The following is a 13,665-nucleotide window of genomic DNA, read 5'->3' on the forward strand; positions in this document are numbered from 1 at the left end:
ACAGGACTTGAGATGAAATATGATTATGATTGGTTTACTCAAGAGCTCAAGTGGCATTACACTAGGTCGTCTTGACTTTGTATTAAGTTTGTTGAGATGCCCAAGTGTGCCAATGTCAAAAAACCAAAATCCAGCATCCAAAATATCTGAAAGTCAAGTGATAGTTGGAAATGGTAAATGGATAGTTCCAATGAAGTTCATTTGGACATGGATATGCATTCCGCTCTTCATGTACATCTATCTTAATGTCTGTTATGGTGGCAAGAATGACACCATGTATCATGCAAAATTCCAATCTTATAAAAGTATAATAGCCATGATAACAAATAGGCCACTGCTGAAATCCATGTTGACAGAATTGGCATCAAATGTGAATAAAGTTAGACATGCTGAGATACTGTTTGCCATCTTAATAGCCAGACATCTGGAAACTGCAACCAGTCATCATGAATTTTAGGCAAAATATGCATTTGAAACTACTGTGAATGACAGCATCACAAAAACTGATATAAATGCAACTAAACTCGATTTAATCTTTTGTAAACTGTAAACCGAAGTAAAGTACAGAAACCAACTACCATTGTAATCCATAAAGTCTGGGATGAACGCGGTCTTTGTCTCAGTTTATATTAATGTTGGTAATAATACTAGTTTGTGATAATCATTTTCCAGATTTTATTTCATTATTAAAGAGTGGTGATAGTGATAATAATAACAACAAAAGTTTCACAAATTAGGATTAAAATCACAAAAGGGTGTGATGGAATAATGTATGTGTTGGTGCTTTATGTGAAGAAGCTTACTGACATTAAAACAGTTTTAGAATTAGACCCAGACATTACCAATTAAAAAAGTTTTAGAATTAGACCCAGACATTACCAATTAAAGCAGTATTAGAATTAAACCCAGACATTACCAGTTAAAACAGTATTAGAATTAGACCCAGACATTACCAGTTAAAACAGTATTAGAATTAGACCCAGACATTACCAATTAAAACAGTATTAGAATTAAACCCAGACAATACTAATCTTGAGCAGATCTGACAGGCAGCATGTAGTCAGCAATCTCAATCTACCAAAAGGCTGAAAATAATTTAATCTTCATGGTGGAATCAGTGGAATTCTTCTTACATTTCCACATTCCACAGAGATAATAAATAGAGAAAACGTAGATCAGTCATAGTGCATCATCTCCTTAGTGTTAGGATGAACAATGATCAGGGTTTGTTGTTGTTGTTGTTGTAGGGTTTAATGCCATTTTCAGCACAAGATAGGCTATACATGGTGGCCAGTATAACTGGTGGAGGGAGAACAATGATCAGGATTTAGAGAAGACCATCCCCGTGAGGTAACATTGGTCAAATGAAAATGGTTGGATCCATGCAAGTTGATCTCAGGACAGTTTTTGACCTTGTTGATCAAGATATTTTGATCAATAAATTGAATATTTATCAGTGTGACAATTCCACAATTTAAGGTTTTACATCATTTCTAACAAAGAGAAAACAGTGTGACCAAATAAATGAGAGTTTTTCTAAAGAAGAACCAATAACATGTGGATACTGGATTCACTCCTTTTTTATCTTTTCATAAATGATTTGCCTCTAAAAATGGGCAACTGTTTTTCATCTGCTGACTTCAAAGCAAATGACTCCCAACTCCATCAGGTTTCAAAGAGGTAAAATCAAACCTAGAGAGTTCCTATCAGGTTGCCTTACTTTGATTGGCTTCCTGGTGTAAGGAAACTGGGCATGCATATATGTGATAGAAAAAGCAGATCCAGTCAGGACAAATCAGGAGATTTTCAGAATCTGAGTTTTGATCAGAAAAGAGGGAGGATTTTCATGGACCCAAATTTTAACATGCATGTGGACAAAATTGCAACTAATGAACAAAGTTAGATTTTTTAATTGTTAAAATACCCACATTATCTCATCAAGTCAGTCCTTTCAAAATAACATTTTGCCACTAATAATCTTCTTATATGTACCACTAGAAGTTTCAGTATTTCTTAGATCATTGCTGGATTATTTTGGTGGCAGTCCTGATTGGATTTTGGTGAATTAAATTACAGTTTATCGAAAAAATTTCATGAAAATGTTTTTCAAGATGTTTTGGACAGAGTTGGAAGATAGATATGTATCTGTAGTTTCAGTTACCTGATTACCGTACGTGGGGACAGAGTCACTAAATTTGCTTGTTATTGTTGGATTGCAGTCAAATTCAATGTGGGTTTTGATATTGATGGGGGTTCAAGAGTTATTGTCAACATTGTACATTGTCATTAAAGGGAGTTATAACCTGACTGTCGGACCCACCCATGATTTTACCTACAGAATAAATTCCTTGATTATTATTTGATTTAAACCTAATTTGGTATGGAGCTTGAATTTTTTAAAAATTTTGGCTTGCTTGATTCTCATCAAACGTGTAGTTTAGTAGAATCATATTCTTTGATTGTCACACCCACCGACTTCTATTTCCACACAGTGGCTATTAATTATTAATGAACTTGAACCACATTTTATTGTCAAACCCACCCACTGCTCTTTGCACCACTGACTCGTAATTATTATTGGACTTAAATCATTTTATTTTATCAGACCCACTCGTTTCTATTTCCACACAATAACTCTCATTATTGGACTTCAACCAGCTTTTATTATCAGACCCACCCACTTATGTTTTCATGAAGTGACTCTTAATTTTTAGTGGACTTAAACCAGATTTTGTTATCAGACCCACCCACGTCTGTTTGCACACACTGACTTTTAACTTGTTTTGGATTCGAAAAATATTTTAATGTCAGATCCACCCACATCTGTTTCCATACAGTATCTCCTAATTATTTTCAGACTTAAACCAGATTTTATTATCAGACTCGCTCACATTATTTCCACACAATAACTCTTATTACTGGACTTCAACCATAATCTATTGTCAGATCCACCCACTTCTGTTTCCACACAATGACTTGAACCAGATTTTATCGTCAGACCCACCCACTTCTGTTTCCATACAATTACTTGAACAAGATTTTATTATCAGACCCACTCACTTTATTTCCACGCAATAACTCTTGTTACTGGACTTTAACCAGAATTTATTGTCAGACCCACACATTTCTGTTTCTGCACAATGGCTTGAACCAGATTTTTTTTCAGATCCACCCATTTCTGTTTCCACACTATGACTTAAACCAGATTTTATTGTCAGACCCACCCATTTCAGTTTCCATGCACAACTCTTCATTATTATTGTAATCAACCAGAGTATATTGTCAGCTTGTTATTGATGATGCAAGCATCAGTTACTTGAATTTCCTTGTTTTGATTGCAGTGAACTGAAAATTGGATCTCTCTGGCAAATATTTGCAGTCTGTAGTGTCGTCATTGAAGTTGAGATGTGAATGTTCATAATTACATGGACTATATAGACTTGCATTATTGGCCATTTTTTTCTTCTTCCCGTAAAGCTCAACAGCAAACATAATGATAAAATAGTTGTTGCATGGAACAATTTGGGAGACACAGAACTAATACTTGTTGGAAACATGTGATATGATGCTCAGCATGCAACAATGTAAATGACTTTGTTTGTTGTAATGACACTATTCATTTTCACTCTAACATATACCACAAAAGAAAAATTTATACAGGCAATACAACCATTACCAAACTGAACATGTATTATGTCCCTTTTTTATCACTTGGCAGTACTTGTATCATGTCCCTTTTTCATCATTTATTAGTACATGTGTATGTGTATTATGTCCCTTTATCCATCACTTAGTAGTACATGTATTATGTCCCTTTATTCATCACTTGGTAGTACATGTATTATATCCCTTTTTCATTTCAGAGTACACCAATCCATACTTTCAGATAAACATAACAGTAGACTTTAGGCTTAACACTTTGTCAAGAAATTGTAAAGAGAACCATGACAGTCAGCTCAGGGCAAGGAACATCACTCTTGAGAATGAATTTTTACGTATATGTGGCATCCAGTGGACCATCACAAGCTTCGCTACAATAACAGATGCATTCAAGGTAGACGACAATGACTGTGATGACAATAATTACAACAATTTTGGGCACATTTTTTTATCAATACCAAACACTGAATATGACTCCCAATATACTATTAATAATAATCACACCAAATAGGTCCATTTGTCTTGATGTAGCACAACTCTTATCATACCAAGTTTTTTATTACCTCCTCAATTGCCTGCCGATATACAATTAATAATAATTACACTAATTAGGTCCATAGCTGTTTGTTCTTGACCAGCTTGTTTGAGGTAAGAACAGCACTTTGCTTTCCTTGACACATTATACTTTGCTTTCCTTGGCACATTATACTTTGCTTTCCTTGGACTTGATAATATTCTTAAACATAAACATTGACTATTGGTAGTGTCGGTGTAACATAAACATTGACTATTGGTAGTGTCGGTGTAACATAAACATTGACTATTGGTAGTGTCAGTGTAACATAAACATTGACTATTGGTAGTGTCAGTGTAACATAAACATTGACTATTGGTAGTGTCGGTGTAACATAAACATTGACTATTGGTAGTGTCGGTGTAACATAAACATTGACTATTGGTAGTGTCAGTGTAACAGAAACAAGATTAAGCAGTATTCTGAAAAATGATTTATGTGTTCAGTATTGCTCAAACATTTGATTTGTATTTTATTGTACCTTCTGTTTAATTTGTAATATGGATAGCATTTTGATCTAGTCGTAAGAATTCGTCTTAGATTTTTTTGATTCGTTATATGACTTTCCTGTTAAACTGTCAAGTTAATAAATGTTAACATTTTTTGGTGTTTTGTTTCAGTTTAAATGTAAAATGTGGATTTTTGGTAGATTGTTAGTGCAATAATCAGTATTCTGAAAAATGACATAATCTGTACTAGTGAAAACTTTGGTTTTGTTTAATGTGGATAACATTTTAGTCAAGTTTTAGGAATTCTAGCTTTAGATGTTCTATCTTTACATAATTACATAATTTTACTGTTAAATTGTTCAGTTAATAAATTTAAATTTTTTTTTTAATTGTTGTTTTTTTTTCTGTTTAAAGCTAAGCTGTTTTGGTTGTAGTATTATAAATAAAGACAAGCATGAAAAGCATGTCCTTCCATACTTTAAACAATAGACAAATCACATATGAATAAAAGTATTCTGGTAGACTGCAGCAGTTTTTCAAATGTGTAAAGCAAGTTGCTTTCATTTAACAAAGTTGTAGAACAAAAATAACACAATGCAATACAAAAATGTAATTTTTTTATGAGATTAAAGTATATATATATATGAGATTATGTTCACTTACAAGTGGAACTCCTGTACATTTATTAACATTTTGAACTCTTGAACAAAGATATAAAAATGTAACAAACAAAACTTAAAATTTACTTGTAACTGATTATAACTGATTATCAGTAAGTTGTATGGAACTGGACAAGACAGATTAGCATGCACATAGACAAGGCAGATTAGCATGCACATAGACAAGACAGATTAGCACGCACGTAGACAAGACAGATTAGCATGCACATAGACAAGACAGATTAGCACACACATAGACAAGACAAATTAGCACACACATAGGACAGATTAGCACGCACATAGACATGACATATTAGCATGCACATAAACAAGACAGATAAGCATGCACGTAGACAAGACAGTTGGAAAAGAAACAGATTTGATAAAATACAATGACATGTAGAAATGAATAAAAATCAAGTTTCAAGTATTTCAGGTGTTTTTCTTTTAAAACTTTCAACAGAAGTGGCTGATGTAACTGATGTGGGCAAAGAATTCCATATCTTTGTTCCAGAATATTTAATACTATATCCAAATTGTTCAGTCCTGGGTTTTGGTAATTTCATGTGGCCATGTAAGGTTGACACTAAAGCATGTGGCCCTTGAATTTCAGCAATCTAATATATTCAGGCATATTTCAATTTATACGTTTAAAGACAAGTACTGCCTTTTGAAAATTTATCCTGTCATTTATTTGAAGCCATTTCATTTCATGGAAAAGAGAATTAGTGTGTCAAAAGGAGCATCCAGAATTAGATGAGCTACTTTCTTTTGTATTTCGTTTATTCTTTCTAACTGACTCTTTGGGCAGTTTCCCCATATTGTCAAACAACAGTCAATACCTTGCAAAATTTAGGCATTGTAGTACAATTTGCTTGGTTGTATGGGAAGGTATTTCTTAGTTTTACTTATTGAAGTTATTTTTCTTGATAGATATCTACAGACATAGTCAATATGCTTATCCCACTTTAAGTCATTTTCAACTATCACTCCTAAAAGTTTTCTTCCTTTACATTTTTAATGAGTTGCTTTTCATTTACTTAAGTTGTGACTACAGAGTCATAACAGTGTTATGATATGTGTTGTGCAGTACTGTATGGCATTTCATATCTCCTATGCCATTACTTACTGATTGTTTAGAATGTTTGCTTTCTACATGATTTTAATTTGAAAAATTTACCCCAATATTCTTTTCATCTAAAATTCTTCCAAATTTAATTACCAAAAGTAAGGAAACCTGTAGCCTAAGAAAAGAGAAAAGAGCGTGGAATTATATTTTTTGCTTGAGTGAAAGACATTTGACTTTGTAGATCATAAATTATAGCTTTGCCTATAAACTTTTAAAAATCACTCCAGTGGCCTAGTAGTTAGAGTGTCCGCCTTGGATGCGGGAAGTTGTGGGTTTGATCCCCAGCCAAGTCATACCAAAGACTTACAAAAATGGTGCTAACAGCTGCCTCGCTTGGCGCTCAGCATTCAGAGGTTAGTGTTAAGACTGGTCGGCCTGGTGTCAGGATAATGTGACTGGGTGGGACATCATGCTACATGTCTGCGGCATAATGCCCTGGTGCTAGACATCACTGTAAACTGCCACATTGCAGACATTGTAGCGATATACTGAAAAATTGTTAAAGCTACATTAAAAATCTGAATCACACACACAACCAAACTTTTGAAGATCTTGGATGATTTGATTATTTGTGGGAGACTTACGCTTTTATCCTTTGAAATAATTTTGTATAACATCATTGTAGAATAGGTCAAATTGATGCAATATAAGTTTGGAAGAAAGCTTGCATAGGGTGTGGTCTTACAATACTACGTAAGCCTCCTTAGTGAAATGAACAGTAACAGGCCATTTTGGGTCTCTTGTTTGTTTTCTGCAAAAGCAAATGTTACCATGGAATTATATTCCATGTGTCTGTATATTATCAGGAAAGTGTAACTAAGTGTGTCAAAATGTTACATTTAATTATTATGTATATTTAAGTAGTATTGTTTGTAGCCTTTTGTCCTTGATTATATGTTATGTATACCTGTATTTTGTAACTGACCTTCGTCCAAAATCAAGTTAAGGGTCTACCTGACTACATTTATTTTGTAAACAAAATCAAACATAATTAATATTTCTCTATGATTATAGCTTACATATTCAGAACATTATTAATGGAGGTAAACATGTTTATTTGAATCTGAGTCTAGGAGATCAGATTTTTACTTGGAAATTTCTAATCTTGTTGACAGCTGAGAATGTTCTGGAAAGGAAACTGACCTACATCGAGGCTTTATTGTTGTTTACTTAAACATTATTCATTCGTACCTTAACATTGAAGTGGAATCAGTCTTATTGTTGTGTTCAGTTTTCAATTTGAATTTATTTATTTATTTAAATTATTCACTGGAATTGAAAGGTGCTGATGAATACTTCTTTCACTAGATCGTTATTTTTTAAATTATTGTGAATTCATTCAAGGGCCTTTTAGATTATGTTATTGTGTTACATCAAGACTGTTAACACATTGCCACATCACATGCCATTGGCACATTAGCATATTTGAGACTGCAGGCACATCAGCAGATTAAATATTGGAATTCATTTAGATTACAAGTGGAATTCAATTGGAACTTGATAAATTTGGACTTACGATATATCTTTTAGGTCTGCTTGGGATTTAATTCAAAAGACTGTAAGAACTTTTTAAAATTTTCATATTGTATTTTAGGGAAATAAAGTATTTTTTGAATTTTACAAAATTTGTTGGTTTTCTCAGTTTTCTTTTATTTAGTTTAAGACCTTAGAGTTGTAACGCAATTGCATGTTCACTTTGACGAACCTTTCCTCAACTTTTGATCAGATGTGTTTTTGTGTTTATGTGTCTTTATGTTATGTAAATAGTGGCAGCTTGTAATTACTTTTCAATGAAAATAAGAAGCCACATCCTTTTAGAGAAATTCTGAAGATGTTACATTGCATCTTTTCAGATCATCACTGCATTTTCTGTGAATCTTAATGACCTAACAGTAATTAATGGTACAAGAACTGCATGTGTAAATAACCTTCGTGCAACTCTGAGCAGCAATCTATCCACCAGTATATATGATTATGGAAACTTGACTTGTAATGGAACAACATACACTCTGGATGTGACTGCAGTAAAAGTGGACGAGTCACCAGGACTAACCTGTGATCCTGATAAAACTCTTACAAACACAGATCGAGGATTACAGTGCTGTAAGTATAATTATTATTTATATTGCATGCAGAGAGATTGAAAAAAAAATTAAGAAACAGAATTAATATGTATCATTGACATTCAATACATGTGATAAACCCTAAGTACAAATGCAGGAAGTTTTTATTTCCATTGCAGTTGATTTGCAATCCAGTGCAAAGTCTTAACTGACATTCTGAAATCCATGGAACAGCTTTATCTTTTGCCTAAATCTTTTATTAGCTAACTTCTCTGTATGTCCAAGTGAACTTTCATATGGTTCTTTGTCTTTCATGTGACTGTACATCTATGTGTTGTGCAGTTCATACATTGTATGGCATTACTTCCATTATCTTCCTTGAAACTGCTAAACAGAATTTACACAAATGGTGGTGTCCAGGTGTAAGTCACTTGCAGGTATGCAGACCTGCATACCCTTACAGTTTCGTCACAAGTCTTATGAAAATGACCCTTAAAATAAAGACTTACAGAATAAAAGGAAAAACTATGGAAATATGATTATTGTGATAAAATCTGGATAATTGTCTCGTCTGTATTTGATTTGGATCTGGGTTTTACATTAGCTTTAGTGGAATTAGAGAACCAGACTAACTTTACAGTAGTATCTCAAATGCTTTAGGCTGCACGTGTTTTCTGCAAGATCAAATTGTTAATTATATAATTTTTTTAAAATGGCATCCAGCTACCGATACATGTTAAAGATGAAAGGAAAAAAGAAAAAAGTTTTAATAATCAGTTCAGAAGAATACAAAGGAATATTCAGATTGTTCTCAGTAAAAGCAGGAAGTGACACAACTACATTTATTGGACATCATGTGTTGGTTTGATTATGTCACATGGTGGGAGATAAAATTGCCGTCATCTGAAATTGAGGAAAAAAAATTCCATGAATTATGTAAAGTTGAGAGATAGCAAAACACCATTGAGCTTTGTAGGGTTGGGAACTGAAGTTAGTGCAGCTGTACTAGAGGTAAATAAGGTGTAGTGTATGCGTGCTTTACGAACGTTTCAGATGAACATAAAAGTTTACCATTGATGAATCAGTTTGGAATACCAAACTTATTAAATATACGTTTATTAACTGGATAATATCAGTACTTCATATTTTGTTGCACCTTACTGAAAATTGGTCAGACTTGTTGAAATAAATAAGCTGCCTTACTGAGACAATCTTGTTAGGGTTGGCAGGTCTGTGTTTGGGCAAATTATGATGCTCATCAAATATGGCAATTATCACTAAAATGTTTTTAAAAGAATTTTTTTGAATGATGTTTTCTCAAAAACTGCTGAACAGAATTTGACCAGATTTTACCGAAAGCATCCTTGTCATAAGGTTCTTACTATTTTATGCAGATCTACTTAAGAACTTCTCAATAACATTTAAATGGAACTTGACCACATTTGAGAGAAATCATCCTGACATGGAGACTTTTGAGTTTTAAGCTCACCTGCCTATAAGACTTTGAGAGTTTATGTCGTGGCATTGTACCTGTCTAACATCATTCTTCTGTCAGCATTTGCTTCTGACCATTCTGACTGTAAGACTTTGAGAGTTTATGGCATGGCATTGTACCTAACAGCATTGTTCTTTCAGCATTTACTTTTGATCATTCTGACCATAAGACTTTTAGAGTTGATGGCATGTCATTGTACCTGTCTAACATCATCCTTCTGTCAGCATTTGCTTGTGACCATTCTGACCATAAGACTTTGAGAGTTTATGGCATGGTATTGTACCTGTCTAATAGCATTCTTCTGTCAACATTTGCTTGTGTCCATTCTGACCATATGACTTTGATTTTATGGTATGGCATTGTACCTGTCTAACAGCATTCTTCTTTCAGCATTTACTTTTAATCATTCCGACCATGAGACTTTAAGAGTTTTTGGCATAGTATTGTACCTAACAGTATTCTTCTATCAGCATTTGCTTGTGACCATTCTGACCATAAAATTTTGAGAGTTTATGGCATGGCATTGTACCTGTCTAACATCATCCTTCTGTCTGCATTTTGTTATGTATATTTGATTTAAAATATATATATATATATATATATATATATATATATATATATATATATATATATATATATATATATGTTTAAATTGTTTGTTTGTTAGTTTTAAAAAAAAAATTTCTTACATGCTATTGTAATGTAAATTTATTTACTATAGATGATACTTTTTCAGAAAATTCTATGATACTTGACTGTTAGTTATAAACAACAGGTGTTGATCTAAATTCTGCCCTGGGTTCAGAATTAGTAAACAAAGTTCTATTTTATTTTAAAATGATTGGTTGTTGTCAGGGTCATGATGGAACTACTTGGGTTAAGAAGTAAACACTTTTTAAAATTTTTATTCTGGGAATAAAATCATTGGTCTGATCAAAGCCATACTCTGTGTGTGTGATATAAACATGATCATCTGACTCCCACATGTTTACTGCTTTGGGAGGCTAACTCTTCTTCCCAGCCAATTATTGGTATTTCACTATCTACATACTGCAGAGTAACTGTGGAAGGTGTACATGCCTGACATTAATTTCAAGAACAACACAAGCCAGAAACACCAAGTTCACAAATATATCCATATCTTTAATTAGTAAACAATAAGAGCTGAAAAAGTCACACCATAGACTTAAGTTAAAAAATTTGGCAGGGACCACTTAATGGAACTGGCCCCTGCTGCCTTAAAAGCATATATCCATCTCTCACTGAGAGAGATGTCTCTTTCATGAGAATCAAAGCCTATGAGGTTTGAGCTGTTGCTGCATCTTAAACCTTTCTAAGAAAACCATGTCATGAAAGCCACCTTCTGGCAGTATTGCTCATCACCTCTTGATCCTTCCTCCATTCATTGAAAAGATCTACTCATTAGGCCTGGTTCTATCACTCCAAAAATTTGTCAGGCTATCATAGTCTTCAGTAGAGCATTGAGCTGGCAGATGATGAAAAGCTTGCTCTGATTGCTAGTCATGGGGCCACCAGCCTCTCACCAAGCTGGAAAAGCCAGTAGTACAGTAATGATAGTCATGGGGCCATCAACCTCCCACCAAGCTGGAAAAGCCTGTAGGACAATAACGATAGTCATGGGGCCATCAGCCTCCCACTAAGCTGGAAAAGCCAGAAGTACAATAATGATAGTCATGGGGCCATCAATCTCCCACCAAGCTGGAAAAGCCAGTAGTACAGTAATGATAGTCATGGGGCCATCAGCCTCCCACCAAGCTGGAAAAGCCAGTAGTACAATAATGATAGTCATGGGGCCGTCAACCTCCCACCAAGCAGGAAAGCCAGTATTACAGTAATGATAGTCATGGGGCCATCATCCTCCCATGAAGCTGGAAAAGCCAGTAGTACAATAATGATAGTCATGGGGCCATCAGCCTCCCACCAAGCTGGAAAAGCCAGTAGTACAATAATGATAGTCATGGAGCCATCCTCCTCCCACCAAGCTGGAAAAGTCAACAGTATAATAATGATGGGTAATAATACTCCATTTACAGTGGGCAACTCATTTTGTCCAGGAGTATTCTGTTTTGAGGCCTTTTTATGCAGACAAGTATAACAATTTGCATCATACAAAAGATAATACAATAAAAACTGTTGTGACCGACATCTGCTGTGAGCAACCAACTGTCATTTCCGACCACAATCTTAATGCATGGATTGATTTTGCTATATAAATGCTCTGTTGTAAGCAACCACCTGCTGAATGCAACAAGCAGCTGTGAAGTCGAGGCAAAATATGCATTTTGACACAGCTATGAACGACTGCATTGCAAAAATAAGGATAAACTACACCAACTTTTATTTAATCCCTGTAACAACAACCGCTCATACCGTACTTAAAAAAGAAAGAAAAAATAGGCTGGCTCCTGATATCTGAATTCCTTTAGGTATGCTTATAGTGTTTTATAGATTTTGTTGTAAACCAGACCAGTACATGTAGATTATTCCCTAGTCTGGTTCCCTGCTTCATATTCTCCCTGCACTGTTCTCCTCTATTCGTATTAAGGAGAGCAATGCAGGGAGCATGCGAAGCAGGGAAACCAGACTACTTATTCACGCACTTAGAATGCTTCCTGGCCTTACCGTGGAGTAGGACCCAGAATCCCTATGAACGACCGATTCGTGAAAACATGGACACCACTGACCTATAAATAATCGTTTGTTACAACGACCACTTGATTAGTAATGATTGTTCTGATCAAAAACAAACACAAAAACAAAAATTTAAAAAAAAATGGATTGTGGCTACCATTGATAAATGTTACAGTTTGTAAACCAGGCTAATACCGTGTAACAAATTGCCATTGTAGTGCCGAAGTTGTCACAACGGTCGCGTGTATTGTCTTTAGAGTTAATCCGTATTGGGGGTGTGAATATGGTCATTGTCTGTTAAACTGGCAATAGAGAATTGTTTGTGGTATTTGATTGATAGTGTTCAAGATTTGTGATGTTTGTTGGTTTTTTTTCCCCCCGATGTTAATTGATGACATCCCAGTCAAAGTTATCTATTCAAGTTTATGCAACCGGGTTACACACTTTGTTTATAGAGTTAATCCCTGTATGTCTTCTTTGAATGAAGACATTCACTTTTGTCTCTGAGTAAATTTTTCTGTTTCTGGATGAGTTTATAATTATTTCGTTTTATTTCATTAATTGTCTGATATGTATAAATTGTTCAAATTTTCCCAATGCCCAGTCCAAACCGGCTTTATATTCGATATTACAACTGAGCGCTAATAATGTTAACACATAGAACCTTAATAACAATAGACGAACTTCAATTTCAAAAGAGGCAAATTTTAAGGCTGTAGAAAATAATTCTTGAAACTTAAAGAGGTGAAAAAGAGAAGATCACTCACAAAAAAAGCAGTTTAAACATCTGTAAAACAAATTTAGGTTGTTATGAAAGGAAAAGGAGTAAATCAGAAACGATTTTATATGGTAATATATTTGATTTTCAAATGTAAAAGTGATTTCATGTTTAGTGATAGAAGAATATCTTTATTGCTATATAATTTTGTTTTTAAGATGAATTCATTCAATATTTTAGTAAGAACTATTGATAAAGAGTAGAAT

General features: G+C 34.1%; 1 protein-coding gene across 1 annotated transcript in view; it reads left to right on the plus strand.

Annotated features, from left to right (window-relative positions):
• LOC149806285 (uncharacterized) overlaps positions 1-13,665 on the plus strand; it is a 478,750-nt gene that overhangs the window by 7,702 nt on the left and 457,383 nt on the right. Inside the window, exons 3-4 of the mRNA XM_089935589.1 lie at positions 3,864-4,054; positions 8,325-8,574. Of these exons, the coding sequence (XP_089791715.1) occupies positions 3,864-4,054; positions 8,325-8,574 (441 nt within the window). The remainder of the gene's footprint in view (positions 1-3,863; positions 4,055-8,324; positions 8,575-13,665) is intronic.

This window comes from Sinohyriopsis cumingii, chromosome 2 (assembly GCF_028554795.1).
Source record: "Sinohyriopsis cumingii isolate HCF-2022 chromosome 2, ASM2855479v2, whole genome shotgun sequence".
NCBI lineage: Eukaryota > Metazoa > Mollusca > Bivalvia > Unionida > Unionidae > Sinohyriopsis > Sinohyriopsis cumingii.